The 20,232-nt window shown below is 42.8% G+C and overlaps 1 protein-coding gene across 1 annotated transcript in view; it reads left to right on the forward strand.

Moving 5' to 3' along the window:
* PARL (presenilin associated rhomboid like) overlaps positions 1 to 20,232 on the forward strand; it is a 111,928-nt gene that overhangs the window by 19,290 nt on the left and 72,406 nt on the right. Inside the window, exons 5-8 of the mRNA XM_040422209.1 lie at positions 1,970 to 2,065; positions 5,003 to 5,152; positions 7,453 to 7,523; positions 13,781 to 13,882. Coding sequence (XP_040278143.1) covers positions 1,970 to 2,065; positions 5,003 to 5,152; positions 7,453 to 7,523; positions 13,781 to 13,882 — 419 coding nt within the window. The remainder of the gene's footprint in view (positions 1 to 1,969; positions 2,066 to 5,002; positions 5,153 to 7,452; positions 7,524 to 13,780; positions 13,883 to 20,232) is intronic.

Below are 20,232 nucleotides of genomic sequence, written 5' to 3' on the forward strand. Positions count from 1 at the left end.
ATGAATATTCAGGACTCATCATTATCAGCTGGAGCTTTTCAATACAAGATGTTGGCAGATTGACTGGGTCAATTAAAGAAAGTTAGGACACCATAAAACTGGTGACAGGTTCCCTTTAAGGTGAAAATGAGCCCGGTCCCTAAGGGGTCAAAGAGAACACAGCGCTCCCAGCGCTCCTGTGATTGCTGCAGTCTCTACACTGTTTATCTATCTGTTTGCCGTCGACATCACAGTGGCGAGATGCCAGCTGCTCTCAAACAAGTCATCAACAGGGAGACTAAGGGCTCTTTCACACTTGCGTTGTTGGGATCCGGCGTGCATTTCCGTTGCCGGAGGTGCCTGCCGGATCCGTAACACCGCAAGTGAACTGAAAGCATTTGAAGACTGATCAGTCTTCAAAATGCGTTCAGTGTTACTATGGCAGCCAGGACGCTATTAAAGTCCTGGTTGCCATGGTAGTGGTGGGGAGCGGGGGAGCAGTGTGCTTGCCGCCCGTGCGGCTCCCGGGGTGCTCAAGGGTGACGTTGGGGCGCCCCATGCGCATGGATCGCGTGGTCCATGCGCGTGGGGCGCCCTGGCGTCGCTCTGGGACGCCCCGGGGGCCGCGTGGACGGTGGGTGTGCTGCTCCCCCGCTCCCCACTACACTTTAACATGCCAGACTGGACTTTAGCGTCCTGGCAGCCATGGTAACCATTCAGAAAAAGTTGAACGTCGGATCCGGTAATGCGCCGAAACAACGTTTAGCTTAAGGCCGGATCCGGATTAATGCCTTTCAATGGGCATTAATTCCGGATCCGGCCTTGCGGCAAGTGTTCAGTGCTGGCCGGAGCAAAAAGCGCAGCATGCTGCGGTATTTTCTCCGGCCAAAAAACGTTCCGGTCCTGAACTGAAGACATCCTGATGCATCCTGAACGGATTTCTCTCCATTCAGAATGCATTGGGATAATCCTGATCAGGATTTTTCCGGCATAGAGCCCCGACGACGGAACTCTATGCCGGAAAAGAACAACGCAAGTGTGAAAGAGCCCTAACTTGAGTATCTTCCTTAGCACATGGGATTTATTTACGGAGTGTAAATACAACTGCTGTTTGCCATACTGTTTAAAGACAGACTTAATTAAATGTCCCTCCCCAAACACACTGCACACCGGTATTGATAATTTACAACGGTAATAATGCAGTTAAATCACGTTTGCTGTAACACTAAACAGTATCTTGCAATAATATACAAGTTCAATAACGCGGGTATTATAAATGCGTTATTGCAGTAAAATATGTTTCTTATAACACTGAATGGTATCCTTTATACAACACATTCAAAAACACTGGTATAATTGCGTTATTGCAGTAAAATGCACTTGCTTTAACATCGAAAGGTATCTTGCATTAATATATAATGCACTCAATAACACAAGTATAATGGCGTTATTGTAGTAAATAGTGTTTGCTGTAACACTGATCATTATCTTGCAATAATATACAACACGTTCAATAACATGGGTATAATTCACTAAAATGCTGAAATAACAATGGGTAAATAGAAACAGTTCTTCACTCTCTGTGCTAAGCTTTCCCTGATAAAACTCCAAAATCTACCCAAGTATATCTCTATATTTTCTTCCTGTAGTGCCCCTATAGTGTCCCTAGTAACTGGCTTGTGTCTGCCATTGTTTTTTGGCAGACACTGCCAGAACATCCTTTCACAAGCTTTGCTAGGAACAGAATAGTTTCTTCCTTCTGAGCAGAAGGACCTGCCTGCATACAGCCCCCTGATTGGCTTGATCAGACTTTAGTTTACATCAACAAAATGTGCCCACATTTTTGCAGCATTTTCTGGTCGGACATCACATTTAATCTACACCCCCTTTCTCATAACCCATGCCCCAGTGTTCGGCAAGGTGTAAAATGCTTCTTAAAGTGTCTAAACCTTATCTTTTAAATTGCTTCCCCTGATCAATCTTTCCACAGGAATAATTGCAGCTAACCTTCTTGTATTCTGCCTTTGGAGAGTACCCAACATCCAGCGAACAATGTTTCGATACTTTACTTCCAACCCTGCATCTCGTAAGTGATCGTTTTCCCCACCTTATAAATTTGCACATCTTTTTATTCATTGTTTACTTAGAAGGGATCACAAGATGAGATGTTTGGGTATCTTAGTTTTTGAGTGAAGAGAGTTAGGCTACTTTCACACTGGCGTTTTGGTTTCCGTTTGTGAAATCCGTTTCAGAGCTCTCACAAGTGGTCCAAAACGGATCAGTTTTGCCCTAATGCATTCTGAATAGAAAAGGATCCGCTCAGAATGCATCAGTTTGCCTCCGTTCCGTCTCCATTCTGCTCTGGAGTGGACACCAAAACGCTTCTTGCAGCGTTTTGGTGTCCGCCTGATGATGCAGAGGCAAACGGATCCATCCTGACACACAATGTAAGTCAATGGGAACGGATCCGTTTTCACTGACCCAATATGGCACAATAGAAAACGGATCCGTCCCCCATTGACTTTCAATGGTGTTCAAGACGGATCCGTTTTGGCTATGTTACAGATAACACAAACGGATCCGTTCTGAACGGATGCATGCGGTTGTATTATCTGAACGGAAGCGTTTGTGCAGATCCATGACAGATCCGCACCAAACGCAGGTGTGAAAGTAGCCTTAGTATTTTTCTTTCCACCAATAGGAAATAATAGGATATTGTGTTTGCAATGATTGGACATCAGTGTATTTGAGTTGGCTGAATGGGGGCTTTCTCAACCATCTCACCTCTGCAATGATTTCAGAATATTTAGATGAATTGTAAGGGGATTTGGGGGTCACTCAATATATGGCAAATGATGGACAGGTGTATAAAAATGTATCAAAGGATACTTTATCAAATATACTCACTAAACATGATTAAAAATGATTAAAAACATAGTTGATAGTAAAACCATGATCAATGGTAAAAAACATAGTCATAATAGACGTCTAATAACATATGGTAAGAAAACTTGCAAATTAGCAAGATAGCAGCAAATTCGATTGATTGGTGAATTGGATAGTTGTTCACCACAGTCTCAGTAGGCTCCTATCTGAGGAGACAAGTCAATTGGATGCATATGTTATTAGACATCTATTATGTTTTTTACCATTGATCATGGTTTTACTATCAACTAGGGGTGGGCGATATAGGCGATATGCGATATAAATTTGTGCCACGATATGGATTTTGTGCATATCGCCTATATTGCCGGACCGCGATATGATCGCGCTCTCGGCGCGCACCATGTTCTCCTGAGCCGGCACAGTGGAGAAGGAGGGAGTCCCTCCCCCCCCCACTATGCGCGGCTGCCGCTGACCACCATTGAGAACAGAGTAGGAGGAGGAGGGGAGGGACTGTGGCCACTGCAGCCACCAATGAATGTGCCGGCCATATCCCAGCCCCTATGACTGCACGCTGCGATCAGCCGCAATTAACCCCTCAGTTGAGGGGTTAATTGCGCGGATCTCAGCGTCCTGTCAGAGGTCATTTGCCATATATTGAGTGACCCCCAAATCCCCTTACAATTCACCTAATCATTCTTACCAGCATTTGGAACAGTGAGTGAGCCACCATTTTTCTCTGGATTTCAGAATATTGTTGCAGTCAACTACTTATAGACAGTTGGCTTGGATATCTTGGTTTTCATTGTTGCAGGTACAGAGCATGCCACAATTTGTTAGGTTTTATTATCCTGGTGGGAGACTAGGTAATCCTGTACTTTATTGGTCACTAACTTTTCACATAACAGCATGAGTCAACAGTGCAGGTAAATATAAGAAGCTTTGTAATATATCCGATAAGAGAAAAATTCCCTTATCTGCACTTATTGGTTTCCCTCCCCCATCAAAGTAACATTCACAGTCTTCAGAGAATGAAGACCCTAATAGACCAAGATTTTTCCAGGCCAGTTATCGGAAACAAGTGTTCATCTGAATGCTCCTTCCTGATAACTGACTTGTATAATCATGCCACCGATCAGCTGATAAGTGAGCAAACACTTGTATGTAGGTTGTTCAGCATATTTCATCAGGATGAAAGATTCATGATTATAGGCAGCACAGGCATAATCACACAGGCATACTCATGCATTTTTCATCCTGAATAAAGATGCTGAACAACTTAAATACAAGTGTTTGCTCACTTATCAGCTGATCGGTGGCATGATTATACAAGTCAGTTATCAGGAAGGAGCATTCCGATGAACACTTGTTTCCGATAACTGGCCTGGAAATAGCTTGGTCTACATGTACAATAAACATATACTGTATATATTTTCTGTTGTTCTGCTACATTGCCTGTTCCATCAGATAACTGACAGCAAGATGATGGACAGACTCAGTTGACTATAATGAGGTTTGTCAGCGTTTCTGTAATTTTATCGGACATTACAGTGCAGCATGCTGTGCTATTTTGTCCTCCTTTTTAGTGGAATCTGCAACAAAGCCTCCTATACAGATATGAACAACCCCTAAGGGCCAGTTCACACTGAGGTCAGCTAAAATAAACGCCTCAAAACTGCCTCCCAGCACTTCCTTTTTTCTTTTTACACGTGGAAAAAAAGAAGTGTGGGGAAAAACAAGCAGCATGCCCTATCTTGAGGCACAATCGGCGTTGAATCTCCCATTGAAACAGAAAAAAACAGCTCAATGTAAGTCCAGGTGTTTTTTGTGTTTTCTGCACTTTTTTTGGCACAGATCTGCTTCCAAAACCTCAAGCTGAAAATTCAACCCATTGGTTAAAAAAAAATTTGGAAGAATTTTTCAAAATCAGTAATGTAAACTGGCCCTAATACATACAAGTCTGCCAGAATGGGGCATCCACCTCTATAACCATATTAGGCCTGTTAAGCGATAGATCGTTTAACCATGTATGCAGCTTACCAGCAGAAAACTTTCAGGAACACAGACCAAAACAGAATTGTCACATTTATGATGCTTATATTACTTTGCTATTTAAATGTGCTGTTTTTTTTCTCTACAGAGAATCTCTGCTTTCCCATGATTCTTTCCACGTTTAGCCATTTCTCTCTGTTCCATATGGCTGCAAATATGTATGTATTATGGACATTTTCATCCAGTATTGTTTCTATTCTGGGCCAGGAGCAATTTTTGGCACTGTACATGTCAGCAGGTAAGAATGTAGGGCTTCATACTACATATAAATACAGAAAAAAACTGGATATGTTGAAACCAAAATCATTTTCAGACCTGCTTTGAAAAATGATAGCCAAAGAAAAACTTCCAGTTTTTAAACATGGGTTCATTCCAATGAATAATTAAACGTTATCCGTTAATATCTTTTGTATATTGTTAGTGTTATCATCATAAGGAGGGAGTTTCCCCTTACTACCTGCTGAGCCCTGTGCAAATGGTGTATCCACTGTTGCCTGTAATTTTTTGTTTAGAAGTCTAATTTTAATCTTAAAGGTGTATATTCTAGCCAATCAGTCTGTTTTGCTCACTTGGGTAAAAGAATTGGATTTTAAAATAAAAAATATAAAATATTTCATATAAAAAAAATTAAACAAAAATCAAGGGGAATCCGAACAACATAAATTCCAGTTTAAGGGTCCATTCACATGTCCACAAAATGGATCCGCATCCGTTCCGCAATTTTGCGGAACGGGTGCAGACGCATTTATTTTCAATGGGGCCGGAATGTGCTGTCCGCATCCGCACTTCCGCATCCGTGCTTTCGTTTCCGCAAAAAATCAGAACATGTCCTATTCTTGTCCGCAATTGCAGACAAGATTAGACATTTTCTATTGTAGTGCCAGCGATGTGAATGGACCCTAAATACAAGACCAATATTACCACCAAATTAAGGGGTGGAGGTCGTCTGGCTTAAAAAGCCATATTTTGCTTGTTTTTACTTTTTATCTACTTGTCCATTATTTAGGTTTCTAGTCATCTGTGACACCACATGTGGCATTTTTCCAGTTACTTCTGTATAAAAACAGAAAAAATTGAGGAAAAAGTGTTATGTACCCAAATTTTTAGGGCTGCAGCCATCAACTATTTTTGTAATCGAGTAATCTATAAAAAAGTCCCCATTGCCATCAGGATGCCCCCCCCCCCTCGTGTTATCAGGCTCTCCCCTAGTGCCATCAGTTGCCCCCCCAGTACTATTAGCTTCCACCCAGTGCCATTAGGCTGCCTCCCCCAGTGCCATTAGGCTGCCTCCCCCAGTGCCATTAGGCTGCCTCCCCCAGTGCCATCGGGCTGCCTCCCCCCCCCAGTGCCATCGGGCTGCCTCCCCCCCAGTGCCATCGGGCTGCCTCCCCCCCCTAGTGTCATCGGGCTGCCTCCCCCCCCAGTGCCATCGGGCTGCCTCCCCCCCCAGTGCCATCGGGCTGCCTCCCCCCCCCCAGTGCCATCGGGCTGCCTCCCCCCCCCCCCCCAGTGCCATCGGGCTGCCTCCCCCCCCCCCAGTGCCATCGGGCTGCCTCCCCCCCCAGTGCCATCGGGCTGCCTCCCCCCCCCCAGTGCCATCGGGCTGCCTCCCCCCCCCAGTGCCATCGGGCTGCCTCCCCCCCCAGTGCCATCGGGCTGCCTCCCCCCCCAGTGCCATCAGGCTGCCTCCCCCCCCCCCCCCCAGTGCCATCGGGCTGCCTCCCCCCCCAGTGCCACCATCTCCCCTTTATAACCATGTTGCCAGCGCCAGTGAAATAAAATACTTACCTTTCCTGTAGGGGCGACGCTTCACAGCTTGTCCATCTTCTTCTCCAAGTGCTGCCCTATGACCTGATGTCGGACAGTGTCGGGTCATAGTGCGTGCTTACATGCACTATGTCCTGATGATGTGTCGGGAGGACAGTGCAGCGCGGTGCGGGCTGGCGGGTGACCATGGAGCGGTGAGTAATAGCACATGACACAAGCGAATCCTCTATGCAAAAAATTTGCATTGAGGATTTTTTTTGTGTCAAGTTACTCGATTCAATCGAGTAACAGTTTCAGCATTATTACAAGTCGTCCTGCAAATTTAAAGCCCCACATAGGTCACTACAAGAAAAAATTAAAAACGTATGCGTCTTGGGATACAGCGATTCATAAAAATGTATTATTATTTTTATGTGTGCAAAGTGTTAAAATAAAAAAAATAAAAAAACACAAAAAACTATGTATTTGTTATTGCTAGTACAAAAATAAATTAGCAGGTACAACAATGTGTTATCAGGACTAACTTGAATAGGGACATGTATAATAATATTTGATTATTCTGGTTTGGATGCGCCGGACAGCAGTCTGAAGGGGACATGTCAATGGACTTATTTGCTACAGAGAAGGCCCTAATGAATACACAATTGAAAATCCACATCATACTCTATAATTTGCAGTAGATAATGGTTTTCACAGTATTGTTAAACTAAATGTCAGTACGATTATTTAACTGTAGAAGTGCATTTAAAAAAATATATTTTTTTTTTGTAGGAGTTGTGTCTACATTTGCAAGCTATGTGTGCAAAGCAGCCACTGGACGCTTTGGCCCATCCCTTGGTGCTGTAGGTATTTTTGCATTTTACTACACAATTTAAGTTACATTTTTTGTTTTGTTTAGAACTTATTCACATTTTTCCTGTATGATGCTACTCTTAAACAGCTGATCGGGGCGAGGAGAGGGGTTCAGGGTGTTGAACCACTGCCGATCAAAAATTTATAGCCTGTTCTGAGGAAAGGGCATCAATAACGGTGTCTTGTAATATCCCAATCCTCAGAATAGGTCATCAATATGAGATTGGTTAGGGTCCTACTCCCGACACCCCTGCTGTACGAAAAGGCAGTAGCAGTGAGCACTTATACCTCTACCTAGGCCATGTGACATCATGGTCATTGGTCACATGGCTTAGGCCCAGCTCAGTCCCATTCAGTTAAATGGGGCTGAGCTGCAATACCAAGGCCAGCCATTACCCAGTGGATGTTGCTTTGTTTGGTAAGCTGTGAGGAGGATACGGTGCTCACCAGAGCTCCGTAAAGAGCCGCGGCTTCCTTAAACAGCTGATCGACGGTCTCCCGGAAGTCTGGCCCCCGCCAATCTTATATTGATGACCTATCCTGAAGATAGGCCCTCAATATGAATATACCCCAAATTTTTTTTTAAAAACCCACCTGTTTTAGGCCTTAAAGAGGACCTGTCACAACAGAATGCAAATCTGCAGGCAACGTGTTATAGAGTAGTAGAAGCTGAGCAGATTGATGTATAGTTTTGCGGGGAAAGATTCAGCAAAACGTAAAACCTAATTTATACATTTAAAGGGGTTCTCCAAGCAACAAATATTGATGAGCTTGTCTCTGGATAGGTTATCAATATCAGATCGGTGGGGGTATGACACCTGGCACTCCCACCAATCACCTGGTACCGCAAGCTAACAGTATGTAGCGCTCCATTGTTCACTGTGGAGTTACCGGCACCAGCGTTTTCAAGCTATGCAACCATTCACTTGAATGGGAGCTGAGTTCCATTACTCCGGCACAGGCACTGCACAGTGTACGGAGCTGTCTGCTTTTCCGGAGGATAGGTCATCAATATCTGTATAGATAAATAGAATGTGTCTGCAAATAAGAACCATTTGGCCCATCTAGTCTGCCCAATATACTGAATACTATGAATAGCCCCTGGCCCTATCTTATATGAAGGATGGCCTTATGCCTTTCTCATGCATGCTTTCAATGTATTTGCAGCTACCACTTCTGCAGGAAGGCTATTCCATGCATCCACTACTCTCTCAGTAAAGTAATAATTCCTGATAATACTTTTAAACCTTTGCCCCTCTAATTTAAAACTATGTCCTCTTGTAGCAGTTTTGCTTCTTTTAAATATTCTCTCCTCTTTTACCTTGTTGATTCCCTTTATGTATTTAAAAGTTTCTATCATATCCCCTCTGTCTCGTCTTTCTTCCAAGCTAGACATGTTAAGGTCCTTTAATCTTTCCTGGTAAGTTTTATCCTGCAATCCATGTACTAGTTTAGTAGCTCTTCTCTGAACTCTCTCCAAAGTATCAATATCCTTCTGGAGATATGGTCTCCAGTACTGCCCACAATACTCCAAATGAGGTCTCACTAGTGCTCTGTAGAGCGGCATGAGCACCTCCCTCTTTCTACTGGTAATGCCTCTATACACCCAAGCATTCTGCTAGCATTTCCTGCTGCTCTATGACATTGTCTGCCTACCTTTAAGTCTTCTGAAATAATGACCCCTAAATCCCTTTCCTCAGATACTGAGGTTAGGACTGTATCACTGATTTTATTTTCTGCTCTTGGGTTTTTACACCCCAGGTGCATTATCTTGCACTTATCAACATAAAATTTTAGTTGCCAGATTTTTGACCATTCCTCTAGTTTTCCTAAATCCTTTTCCATTTGGTGTATCCCTCCAGGAACATCAACCCTGTTACAAATCTTTGTGTCATCAGCAAAAAGACACCCTACCATTGAGGCCTTCTGCAATTTCGCTGATAAAGATATTAAACAATATGGGTCCCAGAACAGATCCCTGAGGTACCCCACTGGTAACAAGACCATGGTCTGAATATACTCCATTGACTACAACCCTCTGTTGTCTGTCCCTCAGCCACTGACTAATCCATTCAACAATATGGGAGTCCAAGCCCGAAGACTGCAATTTATTGATAAGCCTTCTATGTGGGACAGTATCAAAAGCCTTACTAAAGTCTAGATAAGCAATGTCTACTGCACCTCCGCCATCTATTATTTTAGTCACCCAATCAAAAAAATCAATAAGATTAGTTTGACATGATCTCCCTGAAGTAAACCCATGCTGTTTTTCATCTTTCAATCCATGGGCTTTTAGATGTACCACAATCCTCTCCTTGAGTATGGTTTCCATTAATTTCCCCACTATTGATGTCAGGTTTACTGGACTATAGTTGCCTGATTCCTCCCTACTACCTTTCTTGTGAATGGGCACAACATTTGCTAATTTCCAATCTTCTGGGACGACTGCTGTTAACATTGGTTAAATAAATCTGTTAATGGTTTTGCTAGTTCACCGCTGAGCTCTTTTAATAGCTTTGGGTGTATCCCATCAGGCCCCTTTGACTTATTTGTATTAATTTTAGACAGCTGACTTAGAACCTATGCATCAAAAGATTAATTAGTCTTCGTTCCTAACTGAGGTCCTTTTCCTTCATTTTCCTTTGTAAAAACTGAACAGAAGTATTCATTGAGGCAGTCAGCTAGTTCTTTATCTTCTTCCATATACCTTCCTTCTTTTGTTTTTAATTTGGTAATTCCTTGTTTTAGTTTCCTTTTTTCATTTATGTATCTGAAGAATGTCTTATCGCCTTTTTTCACTGATTGAGCTAATTTCTCTTCTGCCTGCGCTATAGAAGCTCTTATAACTTGTTTTGCCTCTCTCTGCCTAATCTTATAAATTTGCCTGTCATCCTCGTTTTTTTAGTTTTTTTTAAATTACTAAATACTAGTAATTTAAAAAGTTTTAAATGATTTTGGCCACTTCTGCTGAGTACCACAGTGGTCTCTTCTTTTTTTTCTTTTACTGACAAGCCTAATGCAATTTTCTGTTGCCTTCAATAGTGCCACTTTTAAGTAGTCCCATTTCTCCTGGACTCCATTGAAACTGTTCCAATCTGATAGGGACTCGTATACCACTAATCTAATTTTATAAAAATCTGTTTTTCTAAAATCTAAAACTTTTTTGTTTTTGTGTGGTGTGAATCAGTCACTGTACTTATAGTAAATCACACTGACTGGTGATCACTAGATCCCAAGCTTTACACTACAGTAATATCAGATACCAAATTCCCATTTGTGAATACTAAATCTAAATAGGCCTCCTTCCGGGTTGGCTCCTCAACTACTTGCTGTAGAGATAACCCCAGTAGGGAATTTAGAATATCTGTACTCCTGGCAGAACTAGCTATTTTGGTTTTCCAGTTTACATCAGGAAGATTAAAGTCTCCCATAATGATAACTTCCCCCTTCAATGTCATTTTAGCTATTTCCTCAACTAGTAGATCATCTAATTCTTTGACTTGGCTAGGTGGTCTATATATCACACCTACACAAGTTACCTCATTATTATCAAGCTGCAAGGTAACCCAAACTGATTCTAAATTGGTCTCGCTAACTTGTATTAAATTAGATTTTATGATATCTTTCACATACAGGGCCACCCCTCCCCCCTTCTTGCCTTCTCTGTCTTTCCTATATAGAGAGAACCCTGGTATTGTTATATCCCACTCATTACTTCCATTGAACCACGTCTCAGTAACAGCCACTAAATCTATATTCTCAGATGCCATTATAGCCTCAAGTTCATTGATCCTATTCCCTAAACTGCGAGCATATGTAGACAAGACTCTGAGCTTGTCATTTCTTAACCTATGTGCTACTAATTTTTCTAGCTATTATTCTACCATTGCACCCTGTGACAAATTTATTTTGATATTCAGTCGCTGTTGGTTACATCCCATATAGGACCCTTGTAACATAGGATGTAGGAAGTGCCATTGGTAAGAACAAGGGGCATGGTAACATAACATATGTCTTTACAAATCCAGCAGGCTGTTCCGGCAGAGGACCTACATGCTGTAGTCCACCGGATCTGAATAATGCAATGCACCGCCAAACCCCATTGACTACAATGGGATCCAGACGCTTTTTGGCATAAATGTCGGGTTTTGGCCGGGCAAAAAGTAATGCATGCATGACTTTTTTTTTTTGTTCGTCTGAAAGCTGACATTTTTTGAGAAAGTGGCCAGATCCCATTATAGTCAATGAGGATCCTGCCATGCATGGCATTATCCGGCTAGGCCGGATCCGGTCAGTTTGTAAATACAATTTATAAACGCGTGTATGAACGTACCTCCTTTAATGTTGCATGTCCTGCTGATGTCAGGATGTATCTCACTGACCTAAGGCGCGATCTGACAGCAGGCACAGACAAACCCAGAAGTAGGATTCAAGTATGAGGGGATAAGAGAAAACTGCCAAAGGAGGTACATTTAAAGAGGATCTTTAACCGTTTTTTTTTTTTGTTAAACTAAGTACCTTTACAAGTGGGGTACGCTCTGCTGATGCTGCTATAAGTTTTATTTTTTTCCAAACTCCCCTCGACTACCCTGCCGAGGGTTAATGGTTGAATAAGAACATACACACTTACACAGAGAATGCTATAAATGACTTATAGTAGTCAAATGGGCCGTCTTAAGCTCAGAATAATCAGGGATTTAAACTTAGTTGTTGTAATCCCTGGAAACAAACAGTGCATAATAAAAGGAAAAATTAATCCAGCCAGAAAAGCAGGCAATATGGACAATAACAATACATTAGTAAGTGTCTTGTATTAACTTTGTCTTCATGATTAATTCCATTTGCTGAAGTGAAACAACCTCTTTAAGGCAGCCTGCTGGTGCTGGTCAGATATATGAGGATAACAAGTTTGTCTAAAACTCAGGTCTGCCCATAATCTTACCTCTTGACTAGAAAAATCAAAATGAGTGTATACAGCACACAATGGTTTTGTCTCGAATGGTTATTGCTGTGCATTTTCGGAAAAATGTGCTGCTTTTCACCAGATGTGCCGAAAATGGTGCATTGGCTGTTGATGTATGTGGGGCTTTGAGTTTGCAGTAAACTTCTAAGCTCCACCTAGTGCTGCCAGAATTGTGTTATTTAAAGGGGTTCTCCGGGCTCTTCTGTATTGATGACCTGTTTTGGGATAGGTCATCAATATCAGATCGATGGGGTCCGGCACAAGCACCTATCAGCTGTATGAGGAGACAGTTCGTGCAGTGTACACATGCCGTCTGCCTTCTCTGTTCTGTCTATGGTAAAGCAGCGGTGAACAGGAAGAGAGACGGGAGACGGCACGTGCGCACTGCGTGCACAGTCTCCTCATGCAGCTGAATAAGTAAAAAGACTCCTGTATTCCAATGGATTGCTTTAACATGCTCTAATTAATTTATTATGTAATACAGAACGTTAAAGCCATCCATTGGAATACAGGAGTCTTTTTACTCATTACGTTTAGCCTGGGAACCATCTCCTGTGATTTGTGATGTGTAAATTGGTGTGCCATCTAACCTCTATAGAATCCTCATACAGCTGATTGACAGGGGTGCTGGGTGTCGAGACCCTAGCCGATCTGATATTGATGATCTAGTCATCAATATAGGAGAGCCCAGAGAACCCCTTTAAGATTTGTGGACATTCACTTTAAGCATAAAATAAGCTGTGTGCTAAAGAGGTTAATGTGCACTCAAAACACCCTAGTTACCTATCAACTATAATTACATGAAATATACATTCAAGATCTATAATTAAAAACAAGGATGTTTTTGATAAGTAGTACCCTACATTTTGAAGGGTCACTGAGTTTTCAAAATTTTTTTGATGTCATAGAGACTTATCAAAAATTTTCATTGGTGGGGGTGTGACTGCTGAGACCCCCATCAATTGCTAGAACAAGAAATGCGCTCTCAGTATGATGCTGTCTGTCCTCACTGCAGACAGGTCCATAGAAAAGGTGTACTATGCGTGCACTTCTCTCTCCTCGTTCGAGCCATTGGTGGGTGTCACAGCACTCCAGATTCCCACCGCTCAAAACTTTTAATATATTTTTTCCGACATATAAAACTCAGTGACCCTTTAACGGCTTAACTTTTAAAATTTAGTGTTATTGAAGGCAGCTCTTTTGATTGGTGTATCAATGAGATTCACAAGGACAATTATAGTTTGTTCACTAAATATCCATGTACTTTTTTCATTCCTTTCTCAGTCTGGAGCAATCATGACAATCCTTGCCATGGTGTGTACCAAGATGCCGGAAGCCAAACTTGCCCTCATTTTCCTACCTATGTTTACATTTACAGCAGGAAATGTATGTATTAAAAAAAATTGGTTTAATTTGTTTTAAATCACATGTACATACACATACAGTTTCCCCAGGGGGCCCAACACTATTGACATGCAGCTGACTGACTGTTCCATATATCTGAATGGAAGTGTTTCTGCAGTATGTGTATGTATGTCTGTAAACCCTATTAAGGTGGATAAGACAGTCATAGAAATTTTGGCAATAAGTCGGCCAAATGGAACCATACCACAGAGTTGCACTTATAAACTAGATCCAGAGAATGCAGATTTTTCAGTGGAAGATAAACCTTTCTAGTTATATAGAGTTTTAACCTTTTTCCATATAAGGGATCTGTCTTGGAATGTTGGTGGCACTTTTCCTTGAAAACCAGAGGGGAGGATGGGAGTGGTAGTGGCTCTGACAGTGACAGTTACTTGCACAAATCAGAGTGGCAGTCCTCACACAGGTGCTCCCTAGGGACGGCAGTAACAAGAGGCTGCGCCTTCACTTTCTCCAGGGCACGTCCTGATGTGGGGTTAATCAGTGTAATTCTTCCCCAATAGCAATATATAGATGCAGCAATACTGGGGGTATTATACTCCTTCCCTCTATCTTTCCAAAATCTCTCTCTTGGCAGAATCTAAGGCTATTGCAAACTTGACTATATTTCCCAGGCTGAGGGGTAAAGGATTAAGATGTGGCTGGCCAAAACGTGGAATGGTGTATTGGCAATATTCCCAAAGTCTCTATCAACCTTAAATGAGCACAATACCTTGCTGACTGACTCCAGTGCATGGCCTACTTTAATGTAGCAATAGCTTCTTTGCTGTGAATGTCTCTGAGTTGATGTCGGGCCTAGTTTTCTGAGGAGTAGCTTCTCTCTCTCCCTCAGCTAGCGCGCAATAACTCACACATTGAACTATGGGTGGACCTAAGCATCCAAAAAGGGTCTGAGTCAAGATAGTTACCCCAACCTAGTTAACCCTGGTCTATTGAGTGTACAATACAGTAAATCAGAAAATTACAATAAACCAATTAATATGACAAGAAACTCTTTTGTATTTACCCTGTTCTGGGGTACTGCAACCACTTTCCACCAACTTGAAACAGACAAATATCCCACTGGTATTATATATGTTTATCACTTTCAGTCTATTTAATTTTGATTTTGCTTCCCTACAAAACCAGCTTTGCGATCACTGTAAAAAAAAAAAAAACATTATTACAATAAAGTGTCCTATCTACAGTGTAATACTGTAAGAAATTGCTTCACATCCTATTTATTGCCCGTGGATTAGCTGTATAATGAAATGTAGGGTGAGTGCAGATGTGGTAGAAATGTTGCAGAATGTAAAGCACATTACGTGTGGATGGGGATTTTAAACCCTTACTCCCAAGTAGTGGAAAAGCTCTGCACAGAATTTAGCAAAAATATTGTGGATTTTTAATGTGGATTTTGTCCTTTGCAATGCAGATTTGCTGTATTTCACAGCACAATCTCTCTTGTAAAACCTCAACCATGTCTCACCAGCTATTGAATTGGACGGGGGAATTTATCAAAACAATACTCCCATTTTATGGCGTGAAAGAATCAGAAATTTTTGTGTAAACTGCATTCTGCATGAAAATTTTGTGACACATTTATCATAATTTATGCCAGAAAACTAGAATACATTATAGCTGAAAGCCCAAGCCTGACCAATTTATTAAGAGGTGGGCAGCTCCTCCATCTTAGAAAGACAAAAAAAAAATGTATACTACCCACCATTGATAATAGGTGATTGTCTTATCTCCCCCACCCTCTACCTGCACATTGATATCTGCACAGCTCCCCCGAGCATGCCCATAAAGGTCAATGAACGTCTATGAACGACCAGGTTTCAATGGTCATGTATTTGCTTTAAAGCAGATCTCTGAATTTATCAATAGCTCAGGCAAGATGGACACCCCCATAATCATGTACAAAAGAAAAAGAATAATAAAAAAATCTACAATGAGAAAATATGCACACATTAGAAAAATGTGTATCAGTATGTGTTTTAACCATTTCAAGACCAGGCCATAAACCCCCAACCCCCTTCCCCCACCTTGCTGCTGATTTCTCCTCTAACCGTTACAGAGGGACTATCCAAAGGTTCTAAAATGCAAAAATTGTTAATTTTTTTTTTTTTTTGCAAGGATGTTCAAAAATGTCTGCCAACGAGCGGTATGAAAGTGATTAATAAGTAAATATAAATGTTGGTGTATAAAAATAATAATCTTAATAGTGCCAACATATTCCACAGCGCTTTTCAATCAGGGGGTTCATGTACAATCACAGTCATAAATAATATAGCAACAGACAAGTCAACAACTCAGACAAGAGAAATCAGGGCCCTGCTCGCAAGAGCTTGCAATCTATGAGGAGATAGGGATGATACAAAAGGTAACAATTGCTTGATTTGTACAATGGTCTGGCCATCTTAACACAATAGGGTAGATATAAGGCTGCATAACCTGTCACCAGCCTAAATCTGTAGTTCTTCTGAGTCCGTGAGGTGTGGATATTTGACAATGGATTGTGTTCAGAAGAATGATGCTGGTGGTGTCGGGAGATGGTGAATGGAGAAGAGCTAGATCAGGGGGTGTGATAGACTAACCTTAAAAGATGTGTTTTCAGGGAGTGGCTAAAACTGTGGTTGCTTGAGGTAGGGCATTCCATAAAACTGGTGCAGCTCGGGAGAAGTCTTCGAGACTGGAGTTTTTGGATTATGGTGGATGTTAGTCGTAAGTCATTGGCTGGACGGAGAGCACAGGTAGGATGGTAGACAGAAATGAGGAAAGAGATGTAGGGGTGTGCAGCACTGTGGGGAGCTTTGTGGGTGAGAATGAGCAATTTAAATTGAATCCTGTACTAAATGGCTAATCAGGTCAATGACTGGCACAGGGTGGAGTTATTAGCAGTTAGACAGATGAGCCTGGCTGTTTCATTAAGGATAGATTGGAGAGGGGAGAATCTGCTAAGGAGGAGACCTATTAACAATGAGTCACAGTAATCGAGACGGAAATGGATCAGTGCAACAATAAGAGTTTTCATTGTTTCCACATTAAGAAAGGGGAGGATTCTACAGATGTATTTAAGGTGCAGTTGACATGAAGCGATTGAATATAGGGGGTAAAGGAAAGATCACTGTGAAACATAGAGACAGTGGGTGTGCTGCCTAGGCATATCAGGCTTAGGTAGGTTAGTAGATGGAGAAAACATCAGTTGTTCAGTGTTTCGGATATAGAGAGGAAATGATATTAGAGACGGTGGACAGACAGTCACTGGTGTTCTGTAGTACAGTAGTAGAGGTGATGTCATGGCAGGAAGTATATAGTTGGGTGTCATCGACATAGAGATGGTGTTGAAGTCCAAATAAAGTAGAGAAGAGAGTTAGCGGAGAGATAGCAGATAAGGTGAGAGTAGATCAGACACTCCAGGAGTTTAGAGATGAAGGGGAGATTAGAGACAGGTCTGTAGTAAGTTAGGTAGGACGGGTCAATATAGTAGGCAAAATTGGAACACAAAGGGGTTAAATCTAGCAGATTAGTTGGAAACGAATTATGTGACTATTCCATACATCGGAATGGGGTTTATTTTCCTATCGCCCATGACAGCACCACCGGAGAGAGGAGGATCCGCCCTCCAGAGACAGTAAACCTGCAGAATAAAATGGGCGGACACTCTCCTCCCCTTCAGTGTGGTTTCCTGTCTGATGGGAAGCCTGCAGCGTGTGTGCATGGATCCTTCCCTCTGGTGGCTCTCCCCAACTAACCTGCGAGTCCCTGGTAAGTTTGGCGGCATCAGGTGGTGCGCTAAGGGCAGGCAGAGGCACAGCTGAGCTCCGGAGGGGGCGGTCAGTGTGCGGGAGCTCTGGAGACGTGGGCAGCATCGTTGTATGTGCCGGAAAGACAAAACGCCGGCCACCAGGGGGAAGAAGAGGAGTGGCTCCGGCTGTGAGCAGGCCGTGAAGCGCTCCTGAAGTCACGTGACCGGCTTCAGTGCGTCGGCGGTGACGTCATCTCCAGGCGCCCTATGAATTAGAGCGCGAGTTTCATCGGCCGGCGTCTCTCTTGTGACCTGGGCTGAACTTCACTTCTGCAGGTATTGAAGAAGACAAGCTTTCTGAGGAGCCTACTGGCCCTCCTGCTCCGGTTAGGCCCAAAAAAGTAGTTTAAAAAAAGAAGAATAAGGAGTGCGCCTTATGCAGAGTGGGGTTATCTTCTGACTGGGATAAGAAAATGTGCCAGCCCTGTATAGATAAGACAGTGGCTGAGGAATCCTCTTAATTTTACAAGTGCCTACAAGCATTAGTCCGCTCGGAAGTTAACGCGTCCCAGGCTGCCAAAAGACAGCAAGTGCAGTGCAAGTTGAGGGTGCACTGGGAAACCCCTTTCTTCGGACGAGGGGGGGGCCCTTCCTCGGTATTTGGGCCCTCTGATGTCTCATCTCAGACCTCTTCTGGGGAGGAAGAAATGGACACTGAAGACACTGAAAAACTTCTTAAAAGCCATTCGCTCGACCATGGGCATAGGAGAAACTCGGGAAGCCCACTCATTTCAAGATATTATGTTTGGGGGGTTGGAATCCAGACAACATGGTACCTTTCCAGTACATAAAAATGTGTCGGCTCTAATAAAAGGAGAGTGGAGAAAACCCAATAAGAGGGTATTTATATCAAAGAATCTTAAACGTAAATATCCCTTTAACCTCTTAAGGACACATGACGTACCGGTACGTCATGATGTCCTGGTACTTAAGGACACATGACGTACCGGTACGTCATGTGTTGTTCCGATCACTGCCGCCCGGCCGGCAGTGATCGGAACCCGGTGCCTGCTCAAATCATCGAGCAGGCACCTAGGCTAAATGCGCGGGGGGGTCCCGTGACCCCCCCATGTCGGCGATCGCGGCAAACCGCAGGTCAATTTAGACCTGCGGTTTGCTGCGATTTCTGCAGTTTCTGATCCCTGCGGTCCCTGACCGCGGGGATCAGAAACTTTAGTATTCCTAAAATAGATCTGTATCCCTCCCCCTGCACCCCCCGAGTGATTTTAGCCCGGTGGGAGGGTTGCGGGCAGTGCGGGCGGTGCGGGAGGCGGGCGGTGCGGCAGGCGGGATCGCGATCCCCCGCCCGCCTCCCCTTGTATAATCGTTGGTTTCTAGTGGGTATACCAGGGTGCCAGCACATTGCTGGCACCCTGGTATAAACGGCTGACATCTGCGATGCGATGTCAGCCGTTAACCCTTTCCATACAGCGGTCCGTACGGACCGCTGTATGGAAAAGGTTAACAGCGCAGGGAGCTCCCTCCCTCTCCCATCTCTCCCTGCTGTGCCTTTGCAGCCCCCCGATGGGAGAGGGAGAGAGCCCCCAGAGAGCCCCCCTCAGCCCTGTGCTTACCCTTCCCCGTCTGCGCAGTTCTGAGCAGACGGGGAAGGTTCCCATGGCAACAGGACGCCTCTCAGGCGTCCTGCTGTCCATGGTGCTGAACAGATCTGTGCTAAAAGCATAGATCTGTTCAGTGTAAGTAAAATACAGTACAGAACAATATATATTGTACTGTACTGTATTATACAGACATCAGACCCACTGGATCTTCAAGAACCAAGTGGGTCTGGGTCAAAAAAAAAGTTAAAAAAAGTGAAAAAAAAGTAAAAATCAAAAAACACATTTATCACTGATTAAAAATGAAAAAAATAAAATTCCCTACACATGTTTGGTATCGCCGCGTCCGTAACGACCTGATCTATAAAACGGTTATGTTACTTTACCCGAACGGTGAACGCCATAAAAAAAAAAAATAAAAAACTATGATGAAATTGAAATTTTGCCCACCTTACTTCCCAAAAAAGGTAATAAAAGTGATCAAAAAAGTCGCATGTACGCCAAAATAGTACCAATCAAACCGTCATCTCATCCCGCAAAAATCATACCCTACCCAAGATAATCGCCCAAAAACTGAAAAAACTATGGCTCTTAGACTATGGAAACACTAAAACATGATTTTTTTTGTTTCAAAAATGAAATCATTGTGTAAAACTTACATAAATAAAAAAAAAGTATACATATTAGGTATCGCCGCGTCCGTATCGACCGGCTCTATAAAAATATCACATGATCTAACCCCTCAGATGACCACCGTAAAAAAATTAAAATAAAAACGGTGTAAAAAAAGCCATTTTTTGTCATCTTACGTCACAAAAAGTGTAATAGCAAGCAATCAAAAAGTCATATGCACCCCAAAATAGATGCCAATCAAACCGTCATTTCATCCCGCAAAAAATGAGACCCTACTTAAGATAATCGCCCAAAAACTGAAAAAACTATGGCTCTTAGACTATGGAGACACT

This window comes from Bufo bufo, chromosome 3, assembly GCF_905171765.1.
Source record: "Bufo bufo chromosome 3, aBufBuf1.1, whole genome shotgun sequence".
NCBI lineage: Eukaryota > Metazoa > Chordata > Amphibia > Anura > Bufonidae > Bufo > Bufo bufo.